General features: G+C 44.8%; 1 protein-coding gene across 2 annotated transcripts in view; it reads right to left on the bottom strand.

Annotated features, from left to right (window-relative positions):
* The window catches only part of SLC22A16 (solute carrier family 22 member 16), a 64134-nt gene that overhangs the window by 24549 nt on the left and 11782 nt on the right, over nt 1-27803 (bottom strand). For both annotated transcript variants that reach the window (XR_003855603.1, XM_029595267.1), the window contains exons 3-5: nt 9437-9554; nt 6317-6866; nt 4475-4602 (exon numbers count right to left, since the gene is read on the bottom strand). Coding sequence is in view for 1 of the 2 variants with exons in the window: in XM_029595267.1 (XP_029451127.1) it covers nt 4475-4602; nt 6317-6866; nt 9437-9554 (796 nt within the window). In the remaining variant the exon portion in view is untranslated. The remainder of the gene's footprint in view (nt 1-4474; nt 4603-6316; nt 6867-9436; nt 9555-27803) is intronic.

Below are 27803 nucleotides of genomic sequence, written 5' to 3'. Positions count from 1 at the left end.
GAAACCAAAATGGGATTTTTCTTTGGCTCAGACACAGAACCTGCCCCAGACACTCCTAGCATTTTCAAGGTCTGGGAAATCAGGGCCGGCAATTCATCTCTATGGAAGAACTGTAGCATAGTTCTATGTGGTTCTAATCCTGGAGGAATTTCACCATCCTCAAGAGAGTCAGGATCAGCATCATCATCTGTGCCATCCAGATATCTATCGGGCAGTCCTGCTGCCAGTTCTAGGAGTACTCCAGCACTTAACAGTAGGTCCATCAAGGTTTGGTTCTGTGACTCTGCCCTCGGAGCATTGGACAGGGATGAGGACTGTGCCAGAAGAAAGGATTGCAATCCCTAGAAAAATTCTACCCATAAAAATGTAGAAGTACGCAGATCAGAAGGCCTACTCACTGAGCCACCATTCCCTGCTGAGGAACCTGTTAGGGGAGTTCCAAGATCAGGCACCCTACCTGAAACGTCTTTACCCAGACCTACATCAGGCTGGGAAGAACCAGGCTTAGTGAAATCAGAGGAAGATAATTCTCCCTGAGCCTCCAGTGTTGGCACAAGTCAGCAGGCACTTCTCGTTGAGATGCCTGAATATGACAGGCATATTCCTAGATACAGATGCCATTAGAACGGCAGCAGGCTGATTGGCAGCTGGAGGTGTGCGTCTAGCTTTTTTTTTTTTTTTTAGACGTCCAAAAATTCTAGGCATCTCACACCTAGGCATCCAAGAATTAGGCATCCCTAGGATAGGCGCCATAAAAAAAAAAAATTAAGTACACAACAAAGCTCAGCTTGTGAGTACAGATAAGTGGTTGGCCGCATAAGGCGCCACTTAACTTGGATGCACAACTTGGACACACACACACTGAACTGACAATCCTGTAGAGAGCAGCCTAAAGAAAGCGCGTGAAACGCCATTGAGGCCCACCACATGGCGTGCAGCGAAAAAGCTTCAGAGCAAGGCCTGGACTACAGAGGCTGCTCAACCCGCCAGGCTGCCCATGTCCCTCGACTCCCCACGGAGCGGGACAAATGTCAGAACGGTGCACTGAGCACGGAGACTGGGGGAAGGAGGAAGCCGAACAGTAAAAAATCCCTCCTTCTCTGTCTCTATATATTTTTTTTTAATTTTTTAAAAACCTACCTGAGCTCAGCCTTACCTGGCTGAGAACAGAGACAGTCTCTGGCTGCGGGGGGAGAGGGCATATGCCATCACTGCCACACTCGGCTTCTTGCACCCACTGCCTTTCAGCTGTTTAACAGCTAAGTCGATGCCAGCTGAAAAAACAGCTACCAGGCCAAGGCACTCATCTGAGGGACCATGGAAATCAGCTCAGGAATTCTCAACTGGGGGAGGGACGTTTTGGTATCAGCTCAGGAGAGTGGGGCAAATTTATTTTCCTTATTTCTCCTTTTCAAATCAAAGCAATCCTCAGTAGGGAGATGCACGTGCACCATCTGCTGGAGACAGAGAATACTGGCAGGCTGATGTCACTGCAGGATTGTATATACTGTGATGTCAGCTTGCTCAGTCTCCATCTGCTGGCAGAGGTGCATTACCCGGGTGTTCTGGATTCATGTCACTGGATTCTAAGAAATGGGAGATTTCAATTACCCCAATTATGAATGGGTAAGTATAACATCAGGACATGCGAGAGAGATAAAGTTCCTGGATGGAATAAATGACAGTTTTATGGAGCAATTGGTTCAGAAACCGACAAGAAAGGGAGCTATTTTAGATCTAATTCTCAGTGAAGTGCAGGATTTGGGAGAGAGGTAACAGTGGTGGCGCTGCTTGGCAGTAGTGATCATAATATGATCAAATTTGAATTAATGACTGGAAGGGGGACAATAAGTAAATCTAGCACTAAACTTTCAAAAGGGAAACTTTGCTAAAATGAGAAAAATAGTTAAAAAAAACCAACAAAAAAAACCAAAACCTGAAAGGTGCAGCTATAAAGGTTAAGAGTGTGCAACAGGGGTGGACATTGTTAAAAAATATCTTATGAGCGAAGTCCAGATGTATTCCACGCATTAAGGTGGAAGGAAGGCTAAACAATTGTCGGCATGGTTAAAGGGTGAGGTGAAAAAGGCTATTTTAGCCAAAAGATTTTCATCCAAAAATTGGAAGAAGGATCCATCTGAAGAAAATAGGATAAAGCAAAAGCACTTGACAAAGTTAAATGTAAGACATTGTTAAGACAGTCTACGAGAGAATTTGAAAAGAAGTTGGCCATAGAAACAAAAACTCATAATAAAAACTTTTTTAATATATCCAAAGCAGAAAGCTTTTGAGAGAGTCTGTTGGACTGTTAGATGATCGAGAGGTTAAAGGGGCACTTAGGGAAGATAAGGCAATCACGGAAAGACTAAACAAATTCTTTGTTTCAGTGTTTACTGAAGAGGATGTTGGGGAGATACCAGTTTTGGAAACAGTTTTCAAGGGTGACGATTCAGATGAACTGAACCAAATCATGGTGAAACTGGAAGATGTGGTAGGCCAGATTTGCAAATTGAAGAGTAGTAAATCACCTGGACCGGATGGTATACACCCCAGGGTTCTGAAAGAACTAAAAAATGAAATTTCAGACCTATTTCAATTAATTTGTAACCTGTCATTAAAATCATCTATTGTACCTGAAAACTAGAAGGTGGCCAATGTAACCCCGATATTTAAAAAGTGCTCCAAGGGCGATCCAGGAAAATATACAATGGTGAGTCTGATTTCAGTGCCGGGAAAAATCATGGAAACTGTTACAAAGAATAAAATCACAGAACATTTAGAGAGACATGGTTTAATGGGACACAGCCAGCATGGATTTACCCACAGGAAGTTGTGCCTTATAAATCTCCTACATTTTTTGAAGGGGTGAATAAACATGTGGATAAAGGTGAATGGTAGATGTAGGGTATTTGGATTTTCAGAAGGCGTTCGATAAAGTCCCTCATGACTACGAGAACTAAAAAGTCATGGGATAGGAGGCGATGTCCTTCGTGGATTACAAACTGGTTAAAAGACAGGAAACAGAGAGTAGGATTAAATGGTCAGTTTTCACAGTGGGAAAAGGTAGACAGTGGAGTGCCTCGGGGATCTGTACTTGGACCGGTGCTTTTTAATATATTTATAAATGATCTGGAAAGGGTACGGCGAGTGAGGTTATCAAATTTGCGGATGACACAAAATTATGCAGAGTAGTTAAATCACAAGCAGATTGTGATAAATTGCAGGAAGACCTTTTGAGACTGGAAGATTGGGCATCCAAATGGCAGATGAAAATGTAATGTGGACAAGTGCAAGTTGATGCATACAGGGAAAAATAACTCTTGCTGTAGTTACACGATGTTAGGTTCCATATTAGGAAATATCACCCAGGAAAAAGATCTAGGCATCATAGTGGATAATACTTTGAAATTCAGCTCAGTGTGCTACAGCAGTCAAAAAAAGCAAACAGAATGTTAGGAATTATTAAGAAGGGAATGGCAAATAAAACGATGGATGTCATAATACCTCTGTATCGCTCCACGGTAAGACGGCACCTTGAATACTGTGTGCCATTCTGTTCACTGCATCTCAAAAAAGATATAGTTGCCCTGGAGAAAGTGCAGAGAAGGGGAACCAAAATAAGGGACATGGAACAGCTGCCCTATGAGGAAAAGCTAAAGAGGTTAGGATTGTTCAGTTTGGAGAAGACATGGCTGAGGGGGGATATGATGGAAGTATACAAAATCAAGAAAGGACTTGGACAAGTTAATGTAAATCGGTTATTTACTCTTTCAGATAATAGAAGGCTAGGGGGCACTCCAAAAAGTTAGCAACCAGCTCATTTAAAACAAATCTGAGAAAATTCTTTTTCACTCAACGTACAATTAAGCTCTGTGGTTACAGCAGTTAGTGTGACTGGGTTTAAAAAAGGTTTGGATAAGTTCCTAGAGGAAAAATTCATAAACTGCTATTAATTAATAAGCAATTGTAGCTTGAGCTCTATTTAATGTTTGGGTACTTGCCAGGTACTTGTAGCCTGGATTGGCTGCTGTTGGAAACAGGATACTGGGCTTGATGGACCCTTGGTCTGACCCAGTTTGACATATCTTATGCTCTTATATAGGTGCGCTTCTCAGGGCATTAGGAGACTCTAGAAGAGAGCTGGGAGCTGGAGCTGTGCTTCTCAGGGCATTAGGAGCTGTAGGAGTGAGCTGGGAGCTGGAGCTGCACCTCTCAGGGCATTGGGAGCTGGGAGCTGCATCTGGAGCTGCGCCTCTCAGGGCAGTGGGAATCTGTAAGAGGGATCTAGTTGTGCATTTACAATTTAAAGATTCTTTCACTGCTCTCTCTTTCACTTCTAAGTCTTGTATTAAGTCACAGTAAAAAGAGTTATTCTCAGTTCTTATAGGAAAGGAAATGGAACGGCCTTGTCAGCGGCTCCTGATTCCCCATCTTATTATCAACACTGTGATTCTTTTTAATGAGAAGTACTGACCTGAGGAATGACCATAATTAAGCCACAGATGACAGCGCTTAGTAGAAGGAAGGGTGCTAGCGTGTTTCTTCTGCCCAGTCTGTCCATCCCAAGGCAGGCTACGATGTAGGACGGCAGCTCCACGGCACCTGCATTTCATCAGGTGAAACATTTGAATTACGTTACTGATCGGCCTCTGTTGGTATCACAGCAGGTGCCCCCCCCAGGTGATGCTCGCATCTGGCACCTCCATGCGCCCCTGCTCATCTTCTACGCCTTGCCACCCTGCAGTCTGCTCTCTGTCTCCTTACTGCTTCCCCTCCAGTTCTTCTCTGTTACCCATTTTCCTCACCTACTGCCACCCCCTCTCTTGTTTAATCTCCTGTTCCCTCCCATCCCACTTGGACAGTAGCCACCATGCTGAGACTCCCCTCCTGTATTCACCTGCTTCTGCTCTCCCTTCTCAGCTCTGAAATCCCCTCCCTCGTCTTCCGTCCTTTCATTGCCTCTTCCCTCAGACCACTTCCTTCTCATCCTGGCTTCTCCTGCCCTTCTCTCCTATAGAACTACATCGGACCCAAGTCGTGAGGGTCTCGGGGCCAGTTCTGGATCTGCCCCATCGCACTGTGGATTTGCAGTGGCAGCTTCTTTAAGACGCCCTGACACAAAGCCAGGGCTTGATCAGCCAGTCCACAGTTGGCTTGGCCAGATAGTCACCCTGGGCATGTGTGTCACAAACGAGCTGCAATCAGGATTGGTTTTCATGAGAACCACAATGGATGTTCATGAGATATACCTTCCTAACTTGGTTACCCTGAAACCCAGACCCATCTGCTGACCTTCAAGACTGGTGTAAGCACATCTGCTGCAAATCCTGTTTGCGCTGCCAAGTTCTAGAGGGCCATATTGGCCACGGAGAAAACTGAAACCTAAGTAGGCCGTTATGCCTCTTCCAGCACCGACAAACAGATGATAAAAGACAGGGAGTCAGTATTCAAAGCTGACCGTTTAAATAACTTGGCCAGATATAACTTATCCCGTGAAGTTACAAGGTATATTCAGCGGTACAACTATGTTGCTCAGTATACGCATATATATCTGCACTTAGCTGTATAAATTATAACCGGCTAACTTTAGTTCTGCTCTATGGCATGTCTAGCTTAGCCTGTTAATGTATGCGGCTAAGTCCAAATATAGTTAACTGCCTAACTTACATGGCTAACTCGTTCCACCATGATCTGCCCACTTCAAGCCCTCAAGATATGCAGCTAATTTTTTAGCCGTACAAGTGACTTATGAACATAGGCACATTTGCAGCATCCACTGCTTAGCTGTACAATTTATACTTATCCAGCTAAATAAACGCTGAACGCGCTTTGAATATTGACTTCAAGAATTTTAGAGGCCTCACAGGCCTCTTCTCCATCTGAAGTGGAGATCTGTGTGGTCTCGAAAGTTTATAGGCCACAATAATTCTTTCATCGGCTCTCTAATAGATATGACGGTCTACAAAGACTCCAGTCAACCCTATTTCAAAGCTTTACTTGACAAATGAACATAGGAGTGAAAGGTTATAACCAGGATTGACACAGTTATTCCTTATGACCTGGAGCCAAGTGGTCACCCTTGTCCAGGGTGTCACACTCCTGTTCTCAACGTTCACTAAGATATATAAAGTAACATCTCATGAATATTCACCATGGCTATCCTGAATAGCAGACACCCTGACTGCCCTTGCAGGAGCAGAGATGGCCACTCCTGCCCTGGTCTCAGCCGGTTAACAGCGCAGCACTATCTCCCAGCACCAGAGGGGTCAAGACGTTTTAATTATGGCAAAACATTTTTAAAAAAAAAGGAATTTACCAGAGAGAAACAGATTTAAGTATTCGTTGCCTCCTAGATTGACAGAGCTCAGGGAGAAGACGTAGTATCCGAGGCTCCCGGTGAACCAAATTAGCCAGATGGTGAAGGTCCTCCTTGCCATGGTGCAGGTATGGAACAGATCCAGGACGTTGTGGTTCTTTCCCGAGGACGCACCATTGTCGCCCGCTCTCTCGCTGAGCGGCCCGTCCTGGAGAGGCGGACACAGCTCCGAAAGCTTGCAGGGAGTCCTGATATTGTTCCACTTTTCCATTGTGTTAATCAGCTTCTCCACTTCCTTGTGCCGTCCCTGGGAGAGGAGCCAGAAGGGCGTCTCCGGGAGCATCCAGCAGAAGACAATGAAGGGCAGGGTTGTTAGGGACAGGCAGAGCTGGTAAACCCACCAGGTGCGCACCAAGTATCCCACGAGCGCCACGACCATGACTCCTACAGCAAATGCGGCGTGGACGTGCATGGAGGCCCAGGACCGAGCCTTAATGCCCACGTACTCCGTCACGTAAACAAACACGACCACCAGGTAACCGCTAGAGACCTGAAACAAAAATGAGAGAGATTAGAGAACTTCTACTTCTTGCTTGTGCGCACAGCGCCGGCTCTGCCTGCAGCGTCACCTCTTCAGTCTCTCCTCTCAGCTGCCACAGACTGGAGAGGTGACACGGGATTCATAGCTGATACTGAAGGTGCTCAAGCAGCCGCAGAGCTTGCACCTATGGACCTTTGCACTCCTTGGAAGACATGTAAGAAAGCAACGTGAGGTTTGCTTGTTTGTTTTTTTCACAGTTCACACAGAATGTTGGTAGCCAAAAAGTTAAAGAAAGCTTCCCTGAGTGACCAGAGCTACCTCCCAGGACTTGGAGAACGTACTGTGCTTACCAGGGCGTGCAAGAGCCATGTGCAGAGCAGCAGGATCCTGCTTGGCTACAGGAAGTTACTGCCATTCTGGACACAAACAGGCCGATACAGTACAGTGCGCTCCAGTGGAGCGCACTGTTAGCCGGCATTTGGACGCGTGTTTCCGACGCACTAGCTTTACCCCTTATTCAGTAAGGGGTAATAGCGCGTCGAAAATGCACGTCCAACCCCCCCCCCCCCCGAGACTAATAGCCCCCGCAACATGCAAATGCATGTTGATGGCCCTATTAGTCATTCCCGCGCGATTCAGAAAGTAAAATGTTCAGCCAAGCCTCACATTTTACTTTAAGAAATTAGCGCCTACCCAAAGGTAGGCGTTAATTTCTGCCGGCGCCGGGGAAGTGCGATATTAAGTCGGAGGTCCCCAAAGTTAAAAAAAGTTAAAAATACAAAAAAAAAATTTTTTAAATGGGCCCGCGGGTTGAAAACCAGACCCTCAATTTTGCCGGCGTCCGGTTTCCGAACCCGTGACTGCCAGCGGGTTTGAAAACCAACACCGGCAAAATTGAGTGTCGGCTGTCAAACTCGCTGACAGCCACTGCTTCCATCAAAAAAGAGGCGCTAGGGACACCTCTTTTTACCGCAGCCCTAATTTAAATAAATTAATTTTCTGAATCGCGCGCACAGGAGAGTGGCTTGTGCGCGCGCTGCGTGGTTTACTGTATCGGCCCGATAAACAGGGGGAAACTTTAAAATGACAGCTAGTAAGGAGAGAGGCCACGTACTGATGTCAGCTGGATGGGAAGCAGTAAGGAGAAAGCCACAGAGAAGAGGATGAATGCATGGTAAGCTTTGGAAACACCTCCAAAGCTTACCATGCTTCATCTTTAAGCATTCAGAATTTTATGAGGTCACATTTTGTTTGTTTGTTTGTTTGTTTTTTTAATTTGATACAGCAAGGCATAATCCTGCTACATAAATCTTGGCTTGTTTTTTCCTAAAGCAGTGCCATTTCCCAATCTCCCAGGGGTCCCATCGATGATGAAGGAACATTGTGGGAGGCTGTAATGGGCCGGCACCACGAATCATTAGAAAGCCATCAGTTAATTAGAGGTTTTCATCGTCATAGGCACAGAAACAGATTTAAGGTTATGGATCCCAGAGGTGAAGGACTGGGAGGGGGGGGAGAGGTCTCCAAGAGATCAGACAGCAAGGGTTTCCAGGTCCCAGATTCTAGGTGCCTTCAGAATTTAGCACCCTAGCCACATGCCTAGGTTGCCTATGCCTAAATATGGCTCTACGTGGCATGGCCTCACTCTCCGAGTACAAAAAGAGGCTGTGTATGATGATTTCTATCCACACTGCTCAGTTGTCAAACAGGCTGGAGCTTTCAGTAGGGTTGATTGCTGGGGCTCCTCAAAACCCTCTTTTCAGTAGCAGAGGGGACTAGAGAGGCCTCTAATAACAGGAGTGCTTTCTCTATCGTGGCAATTCTCCCATGGATAAAACATTTAAAACCATTCTTAGAATGATAACTGGTAGGGATGTGCATTTATTTAAAAACGAATGGTAACCTTAACTGAAACAAATAGAAAAAAAGGCCCCAAATACCCTGAAAAATGTTTTAATTTGTTTTGGAAAATAATGTGCATTATTTGCAAGTAACACATTGTGTATTCTGAAACAAATAAAAACAAATGTAGATTAAAAACAAGCCCTCCCGGAAATGAAATTCAGCCAAACACTGGCCAGAAATGAAAGAAATGAACCGAAACAAAAATTTCAGCTGTGCACATCCCTAATAATAGGGTCCCAGAGAGTCCCATTACCATGAATGGGATTGTAAATGCACCTCACTCATCTCTAAGCTAGTAACCTGATGACCTTCATACGATAGCAGAACCTTAAAATTCCCTCTGCGTTCTCCTAAGGGCACAATGTAAGAATCAGGCATTGGGAAAACTCCACTGTGCGGATTCTGGACTTTACAAGCACAGATTTTGTTGGAATTTATTTTCCTTTCTCCAAGTTTCTGGATAATAAAACCTTGGGTAAACAATGTGCAGTCAGATATTGTGCCGGCACACCCACCTATACTCCTCTGGCAGATTTCCTTGGCTCTCATGTTACCCAATTCTAAAATCTGGCCTTTAGTCTACCATAAATTACCATTTGCTTAATGCAAATTTAAACACTTTAGGAGGCAAAAGGCAGAGAAAAGGCAAGGAAGAAACAAGGACTTATACTGACCATGGCCAGCAGGAAGCGGACAATCACAAAGCTGTAGTAGTCAAAGGTGAACGCCACAGCTACGCCAAATAGAAACTGACCAGCACTTGTAAACCACATCACAGGGCGTCTTCCCACTCTGAGAATCACAAAGAAGAGAGACAGCTTTACTGGACTACAGTGATTACAAATAAATTACAAATACATACAGTGGGCGTACTGAGAGGAGAGGATCACCTTGCTGGTGGCTGAAAGGAATCAGTAAGTTTTTGCTTGGGACATTTTCTTTTTTAAAAGTATTGGAGTGAAGTTAACTATTTGGGAATATTATTTAGTGTGTTCTGTGTTTGTGCTTTTAATAGTCAGTAAGGCAGCGAATAAACAGAAGTTAGACTGTATTTTTAAATAGTCAGTCAGTAAGGCAGCTAGTAAGCAGTAGTTAGTGTGTTTATTTCTAATAGTCTGTAAGGCAGCTAGTAAGCAGAAGTTAGAGTGTTTGTATATTAAAAACAAAAGAAAAGAGAAAAGTAGCCAGAAGCTAGAAATAAGCTAGGAGCAGTGTATACCTAAGTAAAAAGGTTGAAAAGTTCAGTTCAGTTACTCATCTTGTAAAGCTGTTAAGGTAGTGTGATTTGGTTTGATTAGGTACCAACATTTGTTAATCAAGAGAGCAGTGAGTCACTCTGGCTGACTAACTGAAGTTATACTGTGTTTTTCCCAATCCTCCCACCCCTCACCCACCCACCCCTAGCTCATCTTTATAGGCAGGTGCCACTTAAAAAAAAACCCAAAACCTTATTGACAGTTTGATCATTCCCCTGTAGTACCAGACATATAATGAATTTGCTAATACATTTAAAGGACGTTAATTAGACACTGTTGCGTTCGTGCCTGTTCTCGCCCTCGCTCCACCCTCTCTACCTTTGTGGCGACTCCATTCGGGACTGCTTCCAACTTAAAAGGTCTTTGTTTGCTACTACGAATCGAGTTAGCAAGGGACATCTTTCTCTGCTGCTCTGCCTTCACAAACTTACCAAGGGGTACCCGCTCCTCGGGGGCCTCGCTCTCTCTTCTTGATTTCAGATTGCTAAAACGGGATCTGGTACTCGCTGCTCGAGGGCCTAAGTCCCTGAATGCTCAGAAGACTCCTTACTGCCTGGAAGCGACCGCAAATGTGAACACTGTGCGTTCTATTACAGATAGGAATCGGTAATCGTTCCACAAGGTCCTATATTCCTAATCTCTGAAGACTCCCTTCTATCTAAGATGTTATCGCAGGTACGGAGATCGTGAGTTACTATTACAGATAGGAACCATTACTCGCTCCATGAGGGCCCATGTTCCTAAAACCCTTCACAGACTCTCTTCTATCTCAGAAGCCATCGCATACCTATATCTGGTACATTACTATTTCATATTGCAGATAGGAGCCGGTTCTCGCTCCACGAGGGCCCATGTTCCTAAAACCCTTTACAGACTCTCTTCTATCTCAGAAGCCATCGCTTACCTATATCTGGTACATTACTATTTCATATTGCAGATAGGAACCGTTACTCGCTCCACGAGGGCCCATGTTCCTAAAACCTTCCAAAGACTCTCTTCTATTACAGAAGCCATCTCATACACATATATTGTGAGTTCTTATTCCAGACTGCATATAGAAACCAGTACTCGCCTATGGCTCCTGTTCCTGAATATACTGAAGACTCTCTGTTGCACTGAAGCCATTTCAATATATCTACAATTGTGAATGTATCATCTACTACTGATTATGTATCCGCATACAGCTCAGCAACCGAGAGATCGCAGTTCCAGTATCTGAGGAACTTCAGCCCTGCCGGGCACATCAGCTCACTACTGCCACCTCTGGTGGTTCTACTTCCTGTCTAATAAAGAACTATCTGTCTCCATACTCCAGCCTAGCCGATGGTCCCTCTCAGGATACCATCCTGGGGGTGCTGTCATCTGTCATCAGCCCAAGGATTCACCAATGTCCATTAAGTCTTTATTCCTTACACCACTAGAGCGGTGTCATACAGACTGCCACTCTGTGGGAGCCAACCCACAACAGATCATTAACTCCATCTACGGAGTACATCACTCTGCATACTACTCCCCTCTGGGGAAGCAGATCCATATTAGATTGCTAACTCCACCTCCCTGGTAGCGTGATCTACATCAGATTGCCAGCTCCTCCCCTCTGGGGGAGCTGATCAATAACAGATTGCTAACTCCGCTCCCCTGGCTGGGTAATCGCTAACAGATTGCTAACTCTGCCCCCCTGGCGGGGTGATTGCTAACAGACACATTCCTGCTCCCATAGCAACCTAAAACGTAAATTGGAACTGAACAAATTTGAGATGAAGGCAGCAGTCTGGCAGCAAGAGGGGGGCTTCCCAGTCTTTTGCATCGAGTGTCACATGTATGATTTTTTACCCGCCGGTGAGAAGTTGTTCAGGTGCATGTGATGCAAAGAGCTCCTGGCTCTCAGAGAATGAGTCAGATCTCTGGAGGCTAGAGTGGTAGACCTGGAGGAGCTGAGGCAGACAGAGAGGTATATAGATGTGACCTTCAGGGATAGAGTAGCCAAGTCCCAACTTCAGACTGGCAGCCCTGGTGCTGCCTTGGAGGAAGAAGGTCTCATGATTGGAGAGCAACAACCTGGTGCAGCAGGAAAGGATCCTGTAGCAAGGACCTGCTCTCCAGGTGGTGCATTGTCCTTTCGCACTGAGGATATCTCCCCAAGGCCTACTGCCCAGGAGGGAAGGGTTAGGTCGGCCGTCATAGTTGGTGATTCGATTATTAGGAATGTAGATAGCGAGGTGGCTGGTGGGCATGAGGATCACCTGGTAACATGCCTACCTGGTGCGAAGGTGGCAGACCTCACGCGTCACCTAGATAGGATTTTAGACAGTGCTGGGGAGGAGCTGGCTGTTGCAGTACATGTGGGCACCAACGACATAGGAAAATGTGGGAGGGAGGTGCTGGAAGCCAAATTTAGGCTCTTAGGTATTATGCTTAAATCCAGAACCTCCAGGTTAGCATTCTCTGAAATGCTCCCTGTTCCACGCACAGGTTCCCAGAGGCAGGCAGAGCTCCGGAATCTCAATGTGTGGATGAGACAATGGTGCAAGGAAGAGGGATTCAGTTTTGTAAGGAACTGGGGAACCTTTTGGGGAAGGGGGAGTCTTTTCCGAAGAGATGGGCTCCACCTTAACGAGGGTGGAACCAGACCACTGGCGCTAACCTTTAAAAAAGAGATACAGCAGTTTTTAAACTAGAACAAAGGGGAAAGCCGACAGTCGCTCAACAGCGCATGGTTCCGAGAGAGGTATCTTCAAAGGATACTAATGATGCATTAGAATTAGGGCATCCCGACAGTGATGTTCCAATAATAAGAAAAGTAGTCCAAGTGCCTGTAACTAAAAACTCACCTGAGCTAAAAAAGAATTCTAACTTATCCCTATCAATTAAAAAGCAGAATGAAAATACAAACAAAAAACACACTTTGAAATTGTTGTGTTTAAGGCATTGTAGACCCTTGGTCGCAATGGAGATGACTCTGCCCACAGGGAGGAGCCCAATGGGGAACCACAGCGATTGGCTTACACAGTTAGCAGACACAGAATGGATAGTCTTTATTGTACTGCTGTGATAGATGGTAATGCAGGAAGGGAAGGCACTGATCCACAAGGTGCCAATACGCTCAACAGGCTCAGTAGTGTAGTCTCACCCAGATGTTCACGATAGGCAGAAGCCCGCAGAGCGGGTAATGCCGCGGCTGGTGGGTGGAGTTGGGGCATCGGTTCGTAGAGGTACTCACGGAGAGACGGCGTCTTCCTGATGGTAGAATGGTGGGACCGAAAGTCCGTGGTGCAGGATATGAAGAGGATAGACCCTCGAGGAGGGAGTACCCAATGGTCCAATATCCTGGAAAGAATAAGAGACAAGACCCCTGAGGTTAGTGAGACCCCGAAGGGTAGTAGGAAGCAAGAGACCCCCGAGGAGCGGGTGTCTAGAGCTTTGCTGGAGCGAGGCCCTTAGCAATAGGAAGCGTCTAAGCTGGCAGAGTAGCAAAGCTAAGGCTTTGCTAACTCATTTAGGTAGCATAAGTGGAGGCTAGTTATGCCCGGAGGTACAAACGTCATGTGGTGGGGCCGCCCCCGAGGTTCCCGCCATGATGTGTATTTGAGAGTCAGAGATGTGCGCGCTCGCACTCTAGGAGGCCACTGGAGTAAGCATGGCGGATGGGAATGCCCAAGCTGGTCGGAGAACGCCGAGGCCTGCGGCACTCGGCCCCAGAGACAGCCATCTTGCCCAGAGAGAGAGAAAGGGGAGAAAAAGAGGTAAGGCAGAGTGGTCGTAGCTGTCTGCGACCGACAGACGCAACAGAAATGTTTGTATGCTAATGCCAGAAGCCTAAGAAGTAAGATGGGAGAATTAGAATGTATAGCAGTGAATGATGACATAGACTTAATTGGCATCTCAGAGACATGGAGGAAGGAGGACAACCAATGGGACAGTGCTATACCGGGGTACAAATTATATCGCAATGATAGAGCGGAGCACCCGGGAGGCAGTGTAGCGCTTTATGTCTAGAATGGCATAGAGTCCAACAGACTAAATGCACAATTGAATCATTATTGGTAGAAATACATTGTGTGTTGGGGAAGACTATAGTGATAGGAGTATACTACCATCCACCTGGTCAAGATAGTGAGACGGACAGTGAAATGCTAAGAGAAATTAGGGAAGCTAACCAAATTGGTAGTGCGGTAATAATGGGAGACTTCAATTACCCCAATATTGACTGGGTAAATGTATCATCGGGACATGCTAGAGAGATAAAGTTCCTGGATGGAATAAATGATAGCTTTATGGAGCAATTGGTTCAGGAACAGACATGAGAGGGAGCATTTTAGATCTAGTTCTCACAAGAGCACAGGATTTGGTGAGAGAGGTAATGGTGGTGGGGCCGCTTGGCAATAGTGATCATAATATGATCAAATTTGAATTAATGACTGGAAGGGGGACAGTAAGCAAATCCATGGTTCCCGTGCTAAACTTTCAAAAGGGAAATTTTGATAAAATGAGAAAAATAGAAAAAAAAACTGAAAGGAGCAGCTACAAAAGTAAAAAGTGTGCAAGAGGCGTGGTCATTGTTAAAAAATACCATCCTAGAAGCACAGTCCAGATGTATTCCACATATTAAGAAAGGTGGAAAGAAGGCAAAACGATTACCGGCATGGTTAAAAGGGGAGGTGAAAGAGGCTATTTTAGCCAAAAGATCTTCATTCAAAAATTGGAAGAAGGATCCAACAGAAGAAAATAAGATAATGCATAAGCGTTGGCAAGTTACATGTAAGACATTGATAAGACAGGCTAAGAGAGAATTTGAAAAGAAGTTGGCCGTAGAGGCAAAAACTCACAGTAAAAACTTTTAAAAATATATCCAAAGCAGAAAGCCTGTGAGGGAGTCACAGTTGGACCGTTAGATGATGGAGGGGTTAAAGGGGCACTTAAAGAAGATAAGGCCATCGCGGAAAGATTAAACTATTTCTTTGCTTCGGTGTTTACTGAAGAGGATGTTGGGGAGGTCCCCGTACCAGAGAAGGTTTTCATGGGTAATGATTCAGATGGACTGAACCAAATCATGGTGAACCTAGAAGATGTGGTAGGCCTGATTGACAAACTGAAGAGTAGTAAATCACCTGGACCAGATGGTATAAAGCCCAGAGTTCTGAAGGAACTACAAAATATGAAATTTCAGACCTATTAGTAAAAATTTGTAACCTATCATTAAAATCATCTATTGTATCTGAAGACTGGAGGATAGCTAATGTAACCCCAATATTTGAAAAGGGCTCCAGGGGCGATCTGGGAAACTACAGACCGGTTAGCCCGACTTCAGTGCCAGGAAAAATAGTGGAAAGTGTTCTAAATATCAAAATCATAGAACATATAGAAAGTCATGGTTTAATGGAACAAAGTCAGCATGGCTTTACCCAAGGCAAGTCTTGCCTCACAAATCTGCTTCACTTTTTTGAAGGAGTTAATAAACAGGTGGATAAAGGTGAACCGGTAGATATAGTATACTTGGATTTTCAGAAGGCATTTGACAAAGTTCCTCATGAGAGGTTTCTAGGAAAAGTAAAAAGTTATGGGATAGGTGGCGATGTCCTTTCGTGGATTACAAACTGGCTAAAAGACAGGAAACAGAAAGTAGGATTAAATGGACAATTTTCTCAGTGGAAGGGAGTGGGCAGTGGAGTGCCTCAGGGATCTTAGGAGGATCTTAGGAGATTGGATGTCCGACGGGTCCTCCTGCAGTACTTGGAGGTTACCAATCCTTTCAGGCTGTCTGATCATCTGTTTGTTCTGTGGCATGGTCCAAAGAAAGGGTCAAAAGCTTCTAAAACTACCATTGCCCGCTGGTTGAAAGAAGCTATTGCTGCAACTTATATTGGTCAAGGGCGTCCTGTCCCAGAGGGGCTTAAGGCTCATTCTCTTCGCTCACAGGCGGCTTCCTGGGCAGAGAGTGACTATGTATCACTCCAGGAGATTTGCAGGGCGGCTACACGGAAATCTTTGCACACATTTGCCAAGCATTACCGTTTGGATGTTCGGGATCAGACGGTGGATTCTTTTGGCAGCAGTGTGCTTAGAGCGGGAATCTCGAAGTCCCACCTCATTTAGGGCAGCTTAGGTACATCCCAGCAGTCTGGACTAATCCTGGTACGTACAGGTAAAGGGAAATTAGTTCTTACCTGTTAATTTTCGTTCCTGTAGTACCATGGATCAGTCCAGACGCCCGCCCACATTATACGAGTTCCGCTAGTCTGATTCTGTTGGTTTTTCTCTCTTGCAGGCTTTTTTCTCAGAGCATTTTGTCAGATGACATATCGAGTTTTATCGGCAGTTCATATTTAGTTACACGGTAGTTGTTCAGGGTTGTGTTGTTCATATTGATCTAGTCATTGGTGGTTACCATATTTTTTTCATTCTGCTTTGATACTGATTATACTGAGGGACCGCAGGTGGCACACCAGGGTATATGGGAGGTGCCTTTTCAGTTTCTCTCTGACTCCATCTGCTGGAAGAGAGGCATAACCCAGCAGTCTGGACTGATCCATGGTACTACAGGAACGAAAATTAACAGGTAAGAACTAATTTTCCTATAGTCTCAGATCCTAAAGGACTTTGCCCTAGCCGACTTTTCTCTCCTCTCAAATGGGAATAGAAACTGGGACAGGACTCTTCTGCTCCTAGGAAGGATCAAACACCTAACTCTCCTCCACTGGAGAAAGGTCTTGAAGAGAAATTTCTAGCTCCTTTCCCCTTCCCATCAGGAGCCTCTACAGTACACCCTCTCTTCTGCTAAAAACAAACATTACATTCCCCATGGCCATGTACAAGACTCAACCACTCTCTATACCTAGGGACTTTCTCTATGTTTTTATTTTTCCCCGGAATTTATCAGAGTTAATTTTCATAAGAATAGAAATGGGAGAAAATCAGTGGGGAAAAAAACCGACTTATTTTTCCAGGTGAAGATCGGCACTTAGTTTGGAGGACAGGGAAGTGGAGAATAGGAGAGGAATGTGGGGTGCTAAAGAGGGGAGAGAGCAAGGAGTGGGGTTAGGGAGAGAGGTGGGATGCTGAAGAGAAAGAGGAAGGGTCTAGAAGGGAGGCTAGAGACAGAGAGGAGAGGTCTGGTGGGCAGGGATTTAGAATAAGGAACCGTGTGAGTACATACGTCTTCCCTAGAAAGGGTGGTGGATGCATGGAATGCCCTCCTGCAAGAAGTGGTGAGGACAAGAATTGTAGTGGAATTCAGAAGGGTATTAGGAAAATACACAGGATCCATAGTTACCGGAGAAAGGCAATGAACAGCGAACAGGTAGTAATTTTGGTTTAACCTGCATGGAGCGGCAATTACAGCCCTAAACACTTTACTGGGCAGACTAAATGGATCTTTTTGGTCTTTTATCTGCCATCATTACCCATTTTCCAATGCTTAAAGAAAAAGCCCAGGACAGGGAAAAGACAGTGAAATGGTTTTAGTTAGGTGAAGAGGAACCTGTGGGGGAGGAGAGGAATGGGAAGAAGTTGCAAAAAGGAGGCCGAGAGTATGGGGGGATGGTGATAATGCTTCCCCCCTTTTTGTTTTTTTAAATATAAATGTAATAGTTCTGAAATTTCATTTTTTAGTTCCTTCAGAACCCATCCGGTCCAGGTGATTTGTTCCTCTTCAGTTTGTCAATCTGGCCTACTACATCTTCTAGGTTCACTGTGATTTGGTTCAGCCCATCTGAATCATTACCCATGAAAACCTTCTCCAGTATGGGTACCTCCCCAACATCCTCTTCAGTAAACACCAAAGCAAAGAAATAGTTTAATGTTTCTGTTGGATTCGTGGACCCTTGGACCGATCGGAACCAGAGGGTGAGCCGCTGAGCGAGGTGACAGCGGATGTCCCGATCAGAAGGCGGCAAGGACAGAGTCGTGGGTGGCTGGAGGACGATCCTGGGAAGCCCTATGCGACCAAGGGCCGAGGCAAGGAAGGATGAAACGGTGGAGCTGGTACAATGGTGAGAAGATCTTCGCCCTGGAAGCCGACCCTCCCCCGAGAGGAGCTCGTAGGAGTTCGGCCGCTGGGACTTAGGAGATTCACCCTGGAAGCCGGCGTCCCCCCAGGAGGAGCCCGTAGGGACCCGGCCGCTGGGACTTAGGAGAGCCTGCGGAGGCTGAGTCAGACGGAGTCCAAGGTCGTTGCTCACCAGTCCAGAGACGTGTACCAGAGAATCGTCGCTTGCCAGTCCGGGATCAGAGGCCAAAGGATCTCCGTAAGCCAAACCGGGGTCAGAAACCAGGGAGTCGTCGTAAGCCAGTCCGGGGTCAAGAGCCAGAGGAATCACCGTAAGCCGCACTGGGGTCAGAAGCCAAGAATCGTCGAAAGCCAGTCCAGAGTCAGGAGCCGAGAATCACCGTAAGCCAGTCCAGGATCAGGAACCACAGGAAATCAGAAGGGTGCAGGAACGCAGCAACTGGAGACAGGGTAAACCTGGGAACCTCGTTGCAAGGCGATATCTTGGTCAAGCTGCAGGGTTTAAATACCCTGCAGCGTCTGATGTCATCCGGAGGCGCCCCCTAGCTTTTCCCGCGCTGGCCCCTTTAAATCCTGGCCTAAGGCGCGCGCGCGTCTAGGGGGCGGGGCCAGCCGCTGAGGGACGCCGGCTGCTGCGTCGCAGCGAAGAGGACACGGCAGGAGGGACTGCAGGCCCGGGCGAGGTAGAGGGACGCCGAGCCCACGGCGGCCGAGGTCCCCGGAGGTCCGGGGAACGCGGGCCCAATGCGGAACCCCGAAGGAGTGAGTAGTGATTCCGGGGCCGACCCGGAATCGCAACAGTTTCCATGATGGCCTTATCTTCTCTAAGTGCCCCTTTAACCCCTCGATCATCTAACGTTCCAACTGACTCCCTCACAGGCTTTCTGCTTCGGATATATTTTCAAAAGTTTTTACCTCTATGGTCAACTTCATTTCAAATTCTCTCTTAGCCTGTCTTATCAATGACTTATATTTAAATTGCTAACACTTATGCTTTATCCTATTTTCTTCTGTTGGATCCTTTTTCCAGTTTTTGAATGAAGATCTTTGGGATAAAATAGCCTCTTTCACATCACCTTTTAACCACGCCGGTAATCGTTTTTCCTTCTTCCACCTTTCTTAATGTGTGGAATACATCTGGACTGTGCTTCTAGGATGATATTTTTTTTAACAATGACCACGCCTCTTGCACATTTTTTTTACCTTTGTAGCTGCTCCTTTCAGTTTTTTTTCTAACTCTTTTTCTCATTTTATCAAAGTTTCCCTTTTGAAAGTTTAGAGCTAGAGCCATAGATTTACTTACTATCCCCCTTCCTGTCAATAATTCAAATTTGATCATATTATGATCACTATTGCCAAGCGGTCCCACCAGCGTTACTCTCTATCACCAAAACCTGTGCTCCACTGAGAATTATATCTAAAATTGCTCCCTCTCTCGTCTGTTCCTGAACCAATTGCTCCATAAAACTGTCATTTATTCCATCCAGGAATTTTCTCTCTCTAGCATGTCCTGATGTTACATTTGCCCAGTCAACACTGGCGTAATTGAAATCTAATAAGGAGAAAATGTACACTGGCTAGAAACAAAAATTGCTTTCCCCCCCCCCCCCTCCCAACAGCCTATGTAACAGCAAAATAGAAGTAGGCATATAAATATCCCTAACAGTTTTAAATTACATTTTATTCAAATTAGCACATGCACCAATTTTAATTCAAGTGAAATATCATATACATAAACTTTACTCTGTATATACTCAAAAATATTAAAAATTGTATCCATTATCCAATAATTCTCACACGATAAAAAAAAAAGTCATACACATACACACATTCTAGAGTACTCACACACTCATTCCACACAATCACCTATAAAAACACATAACAGAGCAAAAACTCAAGGAGTCATAACTTTCCACAAAATTCTTAATTCTGCTCGCAGTTCTGTGCACAACAGAAAATCTTCAGGTGGGGAGATACTACCACTTCCAAGTGGAAACCCCTCATGCACATCAACTAATCTTCAAAACAAGGGCAGAATCACTTCCAATTAAGATCCCGACTAGGGTCCAAGTTATGCCTCAAAACAGACTACTTCAGGGGAGTGAAAGAGCAAACAAACAAAAGACAATGATTCACAATTTCAAGGGAATCTGAAGTAATAGTATCTCCCCACCTGAAGATTTTTTGTCATGCTCAGAACTGTGAGCAGAATTAACAATTTTGTGGAAAGTTATGACTCCAAACACAGCTGACCACTTCAACTCTCAAAACATGGTCTAAAGCCTTCAGATGTGAGGTCCCAGGACCTGTGGAACTCATTTGCCTCCCCATCTGCAAGACATCAATGGTTACTCGGACGCTTGATGCCAACTAAAAACGTGGTTCTTCAGCTAAGAGGCCGATGCCTAGTACAACATGCGAGCCCGTATTTAAAGGATCATACCATTGAAAAGTTAGTTTTCATGTAAACTATGATATTCAGGGGTTAGACTATTGAGAGGCTAGAATGTCTTTGATAAACTGAGAAGTTAGATTCTCTATAAATTAGGGTCATTTGAACAATATGTGAATTTGATCAATCCCCTCACCAATCCTGATGTAAGCTGACTACATTACAGAATATCCTAACTTTTCTTTGCACTGTGTGGTTTTTTTTCCTTTTAACCTGGTCAATTGCACTGTGATTTGCTTAGACGTAACTGACCAGCCATGAAAGGTACAGCAGAAATCCCATATTAGACACAAAGGGGCATTATTCCTTTTTCCTGGGATAAGCAGGGCATTTGAGCCCTGTATTTTAACATAGGATATGATTATTTTTTTTATTAGCCAAAGCTGGTGGATAATCTTCTTCCAAAAATGCCCTTAAATCCTGGATTTGGGTGAATCAAGCTCAAAGTTCTAAATTCAGATGCAACACTGGACAGAGTCCTTAACTTAGGGGCAAAAATGGATACAGTTCCTAGCACAGGATTAAATGGACAGTTCTTCTATTTCCTACTCCCAGAAGTTCCTGAGCCAAGAACCCGGGCTGAAGGTAATCTGTGGTCAGCCTAACGAGTAAATGTGAGCTTGCGGCCACTAGGTGGCAGCTGGAGGCGTGCAAACTATTTCAGTCCTGGAACATTTTCTATTTCCCCCTCAGATAGCCCAGGGCAGATTTCGCCCACACATCCCCGCCACACCATCAAAATCTGGGGGGAAATCCCTGCACATCTGCTGAAACTGGATGGCCATTCAGTGAGTCGCAGAGGCCTGCCCCAGCTCTGCCTGCTGTGGACTTCCACGTGCATGTCAGTGAATTTGCTTGCAACCTGACACTGACAAATGGAGACATCCACAATTAGATTACAACCCACAAGAGCACTAGCGAGCTCTTGCCCGTTTGCTGAATAGTAGTTTGCAAACTTTCTTGTGTAAAAAGTGCACACATGCATGGTGACAGCAACGTGCATGCTAGCCGGTAGTGCCCTGTCCGTGTCCGCATGCACCGTCACAACTCTGTGTGCTCAGACTCGTCAGCCGCACATGCAGGCCTTGTAACTCTGAATAACCCCACGTTATCACACCTCCTGCCTCCCCTCGCTCGCTCTGGACAATGGCGCAACACTTCCTGACGCAGGAACACAGGCAGAGATGGCCAAGAGTGACTGATTTTTAACATCTATTTGCCTACTTTTTCTGGCTCTGTTACACAAAGCCTTGCAACCAGGGCTGTTTAATATTTGAACCAGAAGTACTTATGTCATAAATTGCGTGAGACTTTAAATTTTTTTTTTAGGCCAAATGACTTGAGAAGTGATTCACCAACCTTCGTGACCGTTAATGATTCTCTGGAGTTTGTGAACGCGGAAAAAAGGTGGCGAGCAATCATCGTGGATGTAATGGATACCTGCATTATTTAGGAGAGACTGTTTGTTGGCTTCCAATCAGCCTTTGAGCGGGTTCAGGGCTGTCGGACATGACCGCTTAATGGCCTTACAAAAATGAGAATAACGCTCCCGTTTTAATTTTTATAATCTATCTTCGGAGTGCATTTAGCTGATATTAGGTCATTTGAGGGCTGTCGCGATGACACAGAGTGATTGATGCTAGAAGAATACGCGGTAAAAATGGCATCAGCCCACACGAGTATAGTTTTTGGGCATTTGTTTTTTTTAAATCGCTGGGCTGAAGCGCTGGCTTCTTCCCCGACCCAGATGTTTTCGTTAGCGCTTGCGTACCGCAGTCTGTAGTGAACAACATCTTGTCCTGTACGCCTTCGGTGCAGCAGTGAAGGATCCAGAGACACATGCTCGGCACTGCGGACGTCCAGATTTGAACATCAGGGTTTTTCTTTTTTGAGGGGGGAAAAAGTACCTCAGCTTGGACTTCTACTTTTGCATATATCTGTATACCACACAGAGGGGTTTGGTTTGGGAGTGAAATCTGGAGAGCTAACAAGCCTACAGGGAGAGATTACACTTTTTTCTCCCTGCAGCAGAACTCATACAGTCATATTGCTCTGTCAGGCTACGTTTCATTGTGGTGGACTGTGATATCCTTCCGTGTTAGATTTTGGACCATTACCATATTCTTTCACTAGCGTGTGCTCCGGCCTCTCATGCCTCGCGATTATGAAAGTCTGACATTGTCTTTGTTGGGACATGACTATTTTTTTTTTTTGCAAACGATTTCAGTGGTCATTCAGTATTTTAATTCGCACCATGATGCAACCCTATATGATCCAGTGTTAGTATGGAGAACGCTTAAGGCTGTTCTCGGGGGAGGATGATCACTTTTGCTAGCAGGAGAAACTGAGTGAGCAAATTGAGAAACTAGAAAAGAAGCCTAAAATCTTCCTCTCCCCGGGAAAATAAGCAACTTGTGGATGTTGTGGATGGACAGATTGCTGCAAGTAAACAGGACAGAGCAGGCTATGCACTACATTAGACCGAAGCACTACGAGCACGGTAATCGAACAGGGGCCCTCTTACATAGAGCAGTGCATAAAAGAACTATGCAAATGATTATCCATCAGCTGTGTAAATGGGCTGGTGGGTTTGCTACAGACCATAGGCAAATTATTAAGGCGTTACTCTCCGACTCTCAGTTCTGTGCACCTAGTGTGGCTAAGGAATTTCCAGATAAGATGCAACTGCCAAACCTGACATAGGAGGCGGCTGAGATGTTAAAGGCTCCCACAACTGCTCTGGAGGTTTGGAGGGGTGCATGGCCGGCAGGTAGGAGCTCTGGCCCATGGTACCAGTGCTGGTTGAGCTCTTTAGTTTTTTTCCAAGGGGCTCCGTCATCAGTGGTCGAGCTTAAGGATGCCAGTATAACGCTTCTTTATAAAAAGAAGGGGGATGCGTCAGATGCGAGAGTGCATCGGCCCATATATTTACTAAAAATTCTAGCCAAGTCAGTGAGGATGTGTATGGAATATACCAGGATCAGACAGGGTTCATGAAAGGACATCAGTAAGTGCATAATACGCACTGGCTGTTTATCACTAAGGTTAGGAAAATGCCAGGTATGGTGCTGTCTCTTCATGCGAACAAGGCTTTCGACAGGATACAATGGCATTACCTATTTGAGCTGTAATGCAAATTTGGGTTCCCAGAGGAATTCAATAGATGGATTATGCTTTGTATTTCCCTCCTCAGGCCTTTGTGCGGATTAACGACTTACATACAACTAAAGTTTCCTATTGCTTGCGGCACAGGATAGGAATGCCCACACTCTACTTTTCAATGTGGCAATAGAACCCTTTGGTCAAATAATCAGGGAACGCCCACTAACCTCTGGGTTTAAGGTTGAGGGGAGTTGAACATAAAACATCCCAATGTAAGAATGATACATCAAAATGTAACAAGAAAAGTAACACATAGTTAAGCTCTGGAATTCATTTTCAGAGGATGTGGTTACAGCAGTTAGTGTAACTAGGTTCAAAAAACATTTGGATAAGTTCCTAGAGGAAAAATCCATAAACTATTGTTAATTAATAAACAATAGTAGCTTGAGATTTATTTAATGTTTGGGTACTTGCGACTTGGATTGGCCATTGTTGGAAACAGGATACTGGGATTGATGGACCCTTGGCCTGACCCAGTATAGCATTTCTCATGGGGACCAAGACTCTTGAAGCTAGTAGGGGTGTATGGTAGGGTCTCTGATTACCAAATTAATTTCGCGAAGTCCAAATTGATGACTCTAGGTAGCAAAGTATACATCCATTGGTGTATGTCGGGCTTTTCTGAGGTTTACTTATCTTGGGGTGTAAGTATCCCATAGATTTACGGAATTTTATAAGCTGAATTATATCTCAGTGTTGGACAGAATTTGGAAAGATTTTTAAGAACGGATGGATTTATTCATCTCTTGGGTGAGTCGTATTAAGTTAATAAAAATGGGCATTCTCCCTAGAATGCTGTATTTGTTTCAGCACTTCGTGTGTGGTGTTCCGCTAGGGATATTTGCTTCTCTCAGGGGCATGATGCGTAGTTTTATTTGGCTTGGTGTGGCACAGATCACTATGGACACTTTATATTGGCCTAAGAGGCAGGGTGGATTGGGATTGCCCGATTTTCTAAGCTACTACCAAGTGGCTCACATTGCTTGTATTCGAGACTGATAGAGTGTGAAAGTGAATGACGGGCGAGTGTGGCTAGAACGGATCGAGTCTGCAGGTTTTGAATTACCTTTTTTACCTACAACGCTCGGTACATCTCAATCTGTGCGGAGAATTTTGCAAAGATTCCCCGTCATCTCGCACACCGTTAAGGCACAGAAGTGTGCAGGCATCTCAGCATACAAATGGAGAATGTGTCTCCCATTTCACCAGGCTTTCATACTACTCCTTTCCAGATAGGGAACATTGGCAGTAACAGGGACTGCAATTTATTTGGCAAATATAGAGGGGAGACAGGTGGGCATCCTTTTCAGAACTGCGTGACAGCTGTCATGTTCCCATTCTCCTTTTTTTACAAATTAGAAATGCGCTGGTTCGCATTCAAGGCAAAGCATGGGAGCCTCGGTTCCCAAAGGCAGTAGAAAGAGGTTAAGAGTAAGACGCTGTCTTATTTATACAAGGGTCTCACGATAAAAGTTTCTGAAAGATATCAACGTCTTATAGACGTATGGAACAAAGACCTTCACATCACCTTGGATAAGGATGACTGTGATAATTTGGTGGGCTGCACCCTCTGTCTCCATATGCGCAAAATGGTGCATTTGCTTCACCGTACATACAGGTAGCCACTTTTCTTCACTGAATTTTGTAAGACACTTTTGTTGGAAGGGTCCTATTTACATATGTTGTGGACCTGCCCTGAATTATAGTTTTGGTCAGCAATGGAAGCAGCCATCCAGACCATTCTCCAGAAGGATTTTACTCAGACTTCCACGTTGGGCTTGTTGGCGGACTTAGAGGGATCTTTGAGAAGGAGGGAGGTCCAGTCAGTTAACCATTTATACCCCATGCTGCTCGCTTTACCAAACCAACATTTTGGAAACGGGTGCCTGTGATTTCGCATTGGGAGAGTCAATTGGAGGAAATAGCACTAACAGAGAGGCTTACATACTCTCTCTCTGGGGGCAAGAAGATAAATACAATCTGATCTGGTAAAAACGTTGGGCTCATAAGGAATGAGGCAAGACAACCCTGTTCTTGCGGGTATGATACAATAGTATTTTTTCTACGTTCTGATATTCCATCTCAATTCAGTTTTAGAAGACATTTTAAACACTGAATCTCTATTGCTAGCATTACCAGACACCGTATTAAGGGGCTTCAATGCTGGCCAATCATATCTATTGATTCTGCTTCATCTATCAGCTGCTTTCGATACTGTGCATCATTTGATTCTGATTCGCAGGTTACCTGAAATTGGTCTTAGTGGTAATACCCTCTAATGGTTTAGCTCGCATCTATCGCGGTTTTCAGGTAAAGATTGGTAATTCCTTATCTGAGAAAGTTACTATGGACGCTGGGGTCCCGCAAAGATTATTGCTGTCTGGTACCCTTTTCAACATCTATATGCTACCATTATGTCAATTACTATCTGGATTAGGTATTATCCATTAAATAGATGCAGATGACATGCAATTTTTAATTCTGATTAAGGATTCTATTGAAAATACCTTGAAGCTGGTAGAGGTTTATCTCTCAGCAATCGAGCAATTGCTGGTTCACATGAAACTGGTTTCGAACCATCAAAAAACCAAGATCATATTATTAAAACAGAAAAAATATCAAAAAACAAACCTGTTTATTTCAAAAGAGATTCTATGCACATCGAATTAACCAGTCACACATGCGATCTGGGTATAAGAACTGATGGTGAACTTAATTAAGGGTGGTTATAATAAATTGCATATTTTACAGCACCTAAACCTCTTCTTACGCATGAAGATTTTCATTCATTTCTTCAAACACTGATATTTTCTAATCTGGATTATTGTAACGCTCTTTTACTCGGCCTACCTGTAAGTACAATAAGTCCATTGCAATTATTACAGAATGCCACAGCAAGCTCGATTACACTAGCCCTACCTTGTTGCCCTTACATTGGTTACTGGTAAAATTCAGAAATGACTTTAAAGTTCTCCGTTTATCGCACAAGTTTATCAACAATGACAAAACAGAATGGTAGAATACATCCCGACATCTTTACACCCCCCCCCCCCCCCAAAGAAATCGGAGATCTGCAAACAAAGGCCACCTGGCTATTCCCTCGGTACGAGTTGCACCTTTCAGCGAGGTGAGGGAGAGAGCTAGCTCGATCATGGGACCCAAACCATGGAACTCTCTACCCTCAGAATCAAAGTTGCAAAGAGACTTCCTGGTTTTTAAGAAAAACTAGAAAACATGGCTTTTTAAACATGCTTTTGAAAGATCTGATTAAAATAGGAAACACATTGGGATCCACTCATTATTAAGGGGCATGATGCTAATCGAATACCGATGATAGAAACAGACAAAAGAAAGTAAAGGGGCAGATTTTAAAAGAGTTACACGCGCCGGGCCTATTTTCAAAAGGCCTGGCGGCGCGCGTAGAGACCCAGTACGCGTGTAAATCCCGGGGCTTGAAAAAATGGGCGGGGGCATGGCCAGGGGATTGTGCGCAAGCAGTCGGCCGGCAGGCATAACTTCTACAAAGGTACGAGGGGGGGAGGGGGGAAGGAAAGTTCCCTCTGAGGCCACTCCGATTTCGGAACGGCCTTGGAGGGAACAGGGAAAGCCAGCTGGTCTCCCCGAGGGCTCGGCGCGTGCAAGTTGCACTAGTGTGCACCCCCTTGCGCGCGCCAACCCCTGATTTTATAACATGCACGCGGCTGCACGCACATGTTATAATATCGGGCGTACATAGGTTTTAAAATCTGCCCCAAAGCCTGTACATCATTTTATTTTATGACTTTGTATAATGTATTTTATTATAGTTAGCTTTTTAAAAAATTTCTAATCCTTTTTAAGTATTTATAATTTATTTTATTGTAGGTTTATGGTTTTATTGATTTTATTATTTTACGATATTTTTTGTGCACCGCTGTGATTGGTCGCAGAATGCAGATATATAAATGCAATAAATAAATGGAAGACGACCTTGCATTGAATTATGTGTGGGTCACAGTGCCGAGGGGTTGAAACTATGAATCACTTTCTTTCTGGAACACAGACGAGCGGATGCTGTGAATTGTTTGCATATTGAATGTATGCTGTCTGAAGTTTGTTAAATAAAAAGGAAATCACTCAAGAAAGAAGCTGTGCAAAAAGCTCTCTGTGCCGCTTGGGGTCCCCCT

Source organism: Rhinatrema bivittatum, chromosome 3, assembly GCF_901001135.1.
Source record: "Rhinatrema bivittatum chromosome 3, aRhiBiv1.1, whole genome shotgun sequence".
Lineage (NCBI taxonomy): Eukaryota > Metazoa > Chordata > Amphibia > Gymnophiona > Rhinatrematidae > Rhinatrema > Rhinatrema bivittatum.
Note: the sequence above shows the minus strand (reverse complement) of the source record. Positions and strands in the feature narration are given on the sequence as shown.